Source organism: Geospiza fortis, unplaced genomic scaffold, assembly GCF_000277835.1.
Source record: "Geospiza fortis unplaced genomic scaffold, GeoFor_1.0 scaffold221, whole genome shotgun sequence".
NCBI lineage: Eukaryota > Metazoa > Chordata > Aves > Passeriformes > Thraupidae > Geospiza > Geospiza fortis.
Window position 1 is genome coordinate 1,872,034 of NW_005054395.1, and position 7,206 is coordinate 1,879,239.

The following is a 7,206-nucleotide window of genomic DNA, read 5'->3' on the forward strand; positions in this document are numbered from 1 at the left end:
CCGCCCCGGGCCACTGTCAGCGGGGCGGGCCCGCGGCTGTGCCCGCGGGACAGGGAGCGGCTCCGGGATGAGGTCCGCAGGGACGGTGCGACTGCTCCCGATCCGGCCTCGGTGCCCGCAACGCCGCCACCGCCCAGAGCGCCCTGGCTGCGGAGCCCACCGTGCACAGCTTCGGAATCACAGACGCAATTCAGCTGGAAAGACCTCCGAGATCACCAAGTGCAACCATGACCCAACACCACCGCGTAATCGAGACAAATGCAGGCAGGAGAGCTCTGAGCAAGCACCTTTTCACTCATGAAGTTGTAAATAAAGTATCAATACCTCTCATGGCTGGGTGGAGTTTTCCCCTTGCCGAAAGATAACAATTTCCTTCCGGCCTCGTGGTAGCAGCATGCTCAGAACATGGAGACAGGAAGCACCTTGGCTGAACAGCTGTGCAGGTGTCAAGCACATGCGCTTGCAGGGAATGCGTTTCCCTGGAGAGAATGGCAAAGTTCTGCGAGGAACCAGAACAGCTGATGGAAAAGGGCCCACTTTCTGAAATGATGGAGTTACCAGCTTTGTTGGGACTTTAAAAACTCCAAACTTTGCACTTAAAAACTTTTAGTTGAGCAACTGATGAAGCAAGAAGTGGTTCACAGGAGGAAGTAACAGCATAAGGGGCAGGGAGGGTATAAGAGATTATCAGTAAGGAAATCTCAGTAATCTCAATAAGAGATTATCAATAAGGAAATCTCAATGCCAGACAATGAGGTGGCAGAGGAGATGGCCTGGCTAAAAGTTTGGGAAACACAAAAGCAGGATGTACTTCAGATCGGGTCACAGAAGGAGGAATCTTACCAGACTGCTGCTCCAAACTTTATTCCCAGCTAGTTAAGTTACTGGAATTCAGTGCTTGAGAGGAGCTGCAATTTCTACTTGAGTGCAAAATGAATAAATATTTCCCTGTATTGTCATTATGTCACCATTCAGTCACCAGGAAACTGCACAAAAGAACACTTGCTTCCTGTTCTTGTACTTTCCCTTCATTTCTCTGTTGGTCCAAGGATAGCATTTATGTTGATTGCTCAGGTTTGTGGCTCTGTAAACAGCCAAGGACAGCACTCTTTCAAAAAAAATTACATGTTTTTTGTAGGCATGGTGGACAGAAAGTTGAAGTGTAGATCAGAGGTTTGCACTCTCACCTCAAGGACATTGCTAAGAGATCTCAGCTCCCCTGTACCCTTCATCACTCTCAGGATGCAAACACCAATACAAGGTAGCTGCAGAAGCTGTTTCTCTTTTTGTCATGAGGATTACAGATTATTTCAAGGCTAGGAAGCAATAAATACTGTAATTTTACTGATTTCTGACTACCTAATGAAAAGTGTTTCACTTTTCACGATTCAACTTCATAAGATAAAAAGATGACCCACAGGTGTAGTTTCCACTGGGTTTGGTTTGGGTTTTTTGCATTTAGGTGCTGTAATATAAGCTTTCCAGAGTGTAAAAACTGATGCACTAGAACTATCTGAATGTTTAAGCAAGATCAAGAGTTTGCTCTCAGAAGTCTTGATGAAAACACCCTCAGAGGTTTGCTTCCTCTGACTGTGCACTTGAACCTGCCCCTGGCAGAATCAACATTAGAAATGACTGCCACAGAGATGATTCTTTTTTGTCATATAAAATGTAAAGGTAAACTTTAATAAAGTCCAGGAACATATTTACCTTTGTACAAGGAAGTTTGAAAATGCACAGTCATGTTATAACTATGTATAGTTTTTCATAAATGTCCAGTTTGCAATAAAGTGTATTTAGAAACAAAATCTTCCACCAGGTCTCCCTGCAACATCTTCATAGCTCGCCAGTGAATGCTCCCACAGTTTTCTGGTTTGCCTTGGGGATGACTTAGCTCCTCCTTGATGTAATCCAGCCAAAGGTCTTTAAAAGAAAAATGAAAGCTCTGGTTAGATTTCAGCTAGATATTACTTAACAAACATAGCAAGCCTAACTAGAAACTCTTTTTCTAAGTGTCTTTAATATTAATGCAGTAGGGTTTACTTTGTGAAACTAAAATCTCCTTTGCATCTTGAGGAGCACCCTGGGTTCTATTCCCAACTGGAACAGTAATGTCTGTAGAAATAACACAAAAATAATTGAGCTGTGGACTTTCTTCAAATAAATATTGCAGAAATCTTGATTATAAATATATAGCTCCATACTGTTCATAAATCCAAATTAAAAGTGACGCATCTCTTATGCCAGCCAGTGATTTGCTCCTAATTGTGCTGAAGCCATCCCAGTGCCAATGACCCTGGGCTGACAGTGGAGGGTCTGTGCAGTGTCTTGCTTTTGATGGCACAGAAGAAATAAGCTCCACTCTGCATGACAGCAAGCACAAGGGCAGAACAAACAGATACCTTTTAAAATGGATGGAAATAAAAGAGGCAGCAGTGAATGAATGAATAAATAATAAAAAACAGAATCCTCCTTACCAGTATTTGTTGAACCAAACTCCCTCAAGGCACGTTCATAGTATTCTCTCAGATGAAGCATTTTGCAGGATTCCTAAAAAAGGAAGGTATTAAAAGGCCACTTATTTTGTACAGAAGTGAATCTGCAGCATGATTAGATTCTGACAAAGGAAGAGAGTCATGGCAATTACACACACACACACTGCTGAAGATTAGTTACCATGGAACTTGGGTTTGTATCACATCCAGTGAATCAACTGCAGAGGACAAACATGAACTGATCACAGACTAACACCACTACTCTGCTTCCTATTTAAATCCCAAGTTAGAGCTGTATTTTACACAAATTCAAAACATTAATTGGATAGTCAACAACTTACTTGCTCCTTTTCTATTTGGATCATCTTCCTGAAGAAGTCAAGTGAAAATGGACGATTTTCACACAGGCTGAAATAAAATAAGTGACTTTAGACTTAAGGACTTTTAACATATACCCTAGAATAATCAGGTTTGAAGGTTGTTTTTGGGTTTTTTTTACCTGGTAAAGAGTCTTTTAACTTTCTTATAACCACTACTTCTGTAGGTCCAGTCAAGATACATTTCCTTCATAGTCACAGATTCAGCAGGTGTTGTGGCATGTAAGGATCTCTGCAAGTTTAAAGGGAAAAAAAACCCAAAATAAACAAAAAATAAAACTATCACATAACCTACAATTAAATGACTCAATAAATGCTTCTCCCTAGTTAGACATCTGACCCAAAGGAGATCTCCTAAGTCTAAAACACATTTCTCCTCCAGTATTCTTTATAGCTGGAACTGGCATTTCCTTAAACCCCTTCATTGCACAGGGTTTCACAATACTCTACAAACAGCTGAAGTCAAGCTCCCACCTGAAATATCTGTTTTATGTGGTAAATTGGAGAGGAAAAAACCACAACCCAACATGCCAGGAAAAGAGAAAATGTTTTGCCCTACACTACTGAGGAAATCCATAGTGAGATTGAAGTCCTCATTCTGGTCTTGACTTTTCTGTAAAAAGACTGATGTTTTCACACAAATTAAAAAATTCTCTTTTCCATGCTCAGACAAGTATCTGAAAACAGAGCAAATATTCTAGACCACAAAGGAGGAGTCCATCATTGGGGGGCATGTTTGTGCTTACAAACATCCATATACCTTAGAACATGGGAATGACATTTGTGCCTATAAATCTATGTCCGACTGGTTTTTTTAATGCACATAGTTTGGCTTGAAATTCTTTGACAGCTACACATCCATGAATGAACTTCAGTATACAGCATTTGTTGCATGTTCAATCCACACATGTTCCATTTTATTGACACAGACATAAAAGTAGATTTTGATTAGCCAAGTACCTGGTAGAGAGCTTCTGTGTCCTCCTTGCTGTTTGTGCCCTCACTCCATTCCACCCAGAGGGTCCACAATGGCAAAGTGCCCTAAAAGGTCAGCAAATAATCAAATGGCTGAAATACAGTGACTCTGATTTACAGAAACAGACAGCAACACAGCCATCAGGTTCTGTATTACCTGCCATAAAAAATACCCTTTGGACACAGCTCTTGGAAAGACAACTTTGAACTGCACACTGAAACCACTTCTCATTTCCCTCCTCACTTACAGGATAAATCATCCTTAGCTGGACAGCTGTGTTGCCAGGGATGAGAACGAAGTTCTGCACCACTGTGCACTGCAGTACACAGAGGTGACTTCCAAGAACAAAAAGGAAAGAAACCTTTCTGTTCCCTCACTCGTTGTGCTCAGGGTTTGAAATGGAAGGAGCAGGAGAGCACACAGCTAATTCAAGGCTTGAAATACCACACAGGTGTATGAGACAGTGAAGAAAGGGAAACACATTTTTCCATTAAGACACAAACACCAGCTCACTGCTAGAACAATATGTAAAATGTCAACTGTAAGCATTCAGATTTTAAACATGTGAATTTTAAGTTAATTGACATTTCCCTAATACTTGAGAATGCAATTTGCATGTGAAATGTCACGTTCTTATTTCTGACCTTAAAAATTATTAGGGGCCTTGTAAACAAAACAAAAACAACAACAAACAAAAAACCAAACCAACTGGGAAAAAAAACCCACAAAAAAGCCAAACCAACAACAACAAAGCAAAAAAAAACCAACAAAACAAAACAAAAACAAACAAAAAAAAAAACACACACAAAAAAAAAAACAACACAAAACAACCAATCATCAGAGGTCTCTGGCCCAAGACTAATGCATGCAAGTCCAGTAAACCACCACAGACCTTAGATTTCACATGTTTAATGGCTTCTTCAAAACACTGGGTCACATCATCCCTCTTCAGCTGGATCAGCACCTGCAGCCTCATCTGCCACGTTTCCACGGACTGGCTGAAGTGCCTGGTTGCAGCTTCTGCCACCTCCACAGCCTTCTCAGAGAGGCTGGAGTCCAGTAAGAGCTGCAGCTAAAACCCAGCAGATACAGCTTTGTTAAAAAGCAGGGCTTTGAACCAGTATTCCTCATCTTTGTGTCTACTCAAAATGGCAAAGGCAGGCACACAAATAATGCAGAAAAGCCTCAGAATCTGTTTGTTCTGTGTCAGTTCTTACCCACTGCTTGTAGAGAGCTTCTGACAGCAAATTGGACTCATGGGCTTTGCTGAACACACTCAATGTCCTCTCCAGCCTCTAGAACCAATAGAGAAGAATAAAAAGAAAATAAGCATTATTCCTATATATACCAGATTCCAGCATTCCAAGAAGCCCACTGGATTATGTATCATGTCAGTGAAAATCTAATTACACATTATGTGTCTAATGCTCTAGGTACCTGCAAACATTCCAAGACAAAGTGGAAATCTGAGCATTTACTTCTCTTCCTTAAGGAGCAAAGAACAACATTGCATTGTTCTTTTAGTGTAATATTAGGGACCCAAGTTGTACAGGAGAATTAATTAATTCACTGAGTCATACCTAAGCAGAGATGCATAATTAAATTACCCATGTGCCAGCACCAAACTTTGCTCAGATTTACTTGCAAGAGTCATTTTAATTCATCCTCTTCTTGAAGGACCTGTCAGTGAATTTTTAGGATCCCTTTCAACCCAAATCATTTCACAATTCCATAATTAATAAGTCTGTAGTCTTAGCTTTTATCCAAAGAGGTCACTGTACTTTACAGACAAGGCTGATTAATCAGGTCCAGGTTAATCATGTCCAGGCAGGCCACCTGTAAGCCTGGCAGTAAAAGTGATCCTCCCAGATGGAGATTAAGTTATTTTTAATGATGGCCACAGGTAAGTATTTTTGATAAAATGTCCAAATATGTTTGCTTTTTGTCTGAGCTATTACAAAAGTCAATAAAAATAGGGATGATTTGTTAGAATTATTTCCTAATAAAATTTACCTTTTGCTTTAATTCTTCACTGTTGGTTTTTCTGTTATACCTCTCTAAGCAAAAAGTGATGTAGCATTTCCACATGTCCTCTGAAGAAGCAAAGGCATAATATCACACTTCACAGAATCACAAGAATAACAACAAATATTTGTCTTTAAGAATAAAATGTGATACAGTGTTAATGCCAACTTTATTTTAAAATGTTGTATTACAAGAAAGGCCCTAGATTTATAACATTACAGTTTAAAATTACTCCCCAGTCCAAGCTGCAGGCAGTAACTCTTGGTAAAGAGCATCAAGCTCTTAGTTCAGCTGAGACTTTTAAAGATCCCTTCCAACCCAAACTACTCTATAGCTTTAAAGGCTGTACAGCAGCAAGTTTGAGACCACTCCACAAAACGTCCCTTGACTCCTTCACAAGAACAATACCAGAGGCTGAAGCTGGATATCCACTCCCCTGGCGACTCAAAACCATTTCTTACAGCTGACCAGCAGCACACACATTTTTGGTTAAGCAGCTCCTCCAAGAGCATAAATACATTGGAAAATAACCCAAATAATACATAAAATAGATCCCAAGAGGTAGCATCTAAGAACTGCTTGCCTTCTCTTAGGTATGGTAGAGCCTGCCATCACCTTCAAGGCTTTTACAGGCTGCTCAAGTACCAGAAGCAAATGTCAAAATGCAGGCAGAACATTTCACCTGTTGGGACTGCTCCCACAGCTTCATCAAAGACTGCACAGCACCGTTCCTCTCTCTGGGCCATTTCTGAGACCTTCTTCTGCTTCGTGGAGTGCCCTGTGGGCTGCAGGGAGCCCAGCTCCAGCTCCCGGCGGGCCATGTAGTCCCATGTCAGGGGATCATCAGCGTACCTGGCCTGCAAACTGAACACAACATGCTTGTAACAGCCCACAGACACCAGTCCTTACCTGCAGGCATGCTTAAGAGGGTTGTTATACTGCTATAGAAATGTAGTTAATTGCTAAGTAACCAAATGCCAGAAGAAAAATATTTTTCCTTTCCACAAGAGAAAGACAAAATATTAGCTTTTAAAAATATTGTTTAATATGGATATTCTTCAGAAATAACATGAAACAGACAGGGAGCTGTCAAGAGAGATCTTTCTTTTGAGAGGAACAACCAGAGAAACAAAAGATGCAAAAATCCCACCAAAGCACAGTAGGAAAATCCACAGTTCCTGCAATGAATTTACAGAAACTGAGTGCATTAATTATTCAGTGACAACTGTATATTACCTAGATTTTCCTAGCAGCTTTTTAAAGCCCTTTCTGAAATTAGATATCCTCTTCTAAAGATCATACTTTTGTTTTTCTTCAGGGACTTCACATAAGC

At 40.5% G+C, this 7,206-nt stretch overlaps 1 protein-coding gene across 1 annotated transcript in view; it reads right to left on the bottom strand.

Moving 5' to 3' along the window:
• Positions 1-1,653: 1,653 nt before the first annotated feature.
• Positions 1,654-7,206, bottom strand: part of UTP6 (UTP6 small subunit processome component) — a 10,887-nt gene continuing 5,334 nt past the window's right edge. Inside the window, exons 11-19 of the mRNA XM_005425737.3 lie at positions 6,556-6,737; positions 5,862-5,941; positions 5,066-5,143; positions 4,741-4,920; positions 3,833-3,913; positions 2,995-3,104; positions 2,837-2,903; positions 2,478-2,550; positions 1,654-1,923 (exon numbers count right to left, since the gene is read on the bottom strand). Coding sequence (XP_005425794.1) covers positions 1,766-1,923; positions 2,478-2,550; positions 2,837-2,903; positions 2,995-3,104; positions 3,833-3,913; positions 4,741-4,920; positions 5,066-5,143; positions 5,862-5,941; positions 6,556-6,737 — 1,009 coding nt within the window. The 3' untranslated portion in view covers positions 1,654-1,765. The remainder of the gene's footprint in view (positions 1,924-2,477; positions 2,551-2,836; positions 2,904-2,994; positions 3,105-3,832; positions 3,914-4,740; positions 4,921-5,065; positions 5,144-5,861; positions 5,942-6,555; positions 6,738-7,206) is intronic.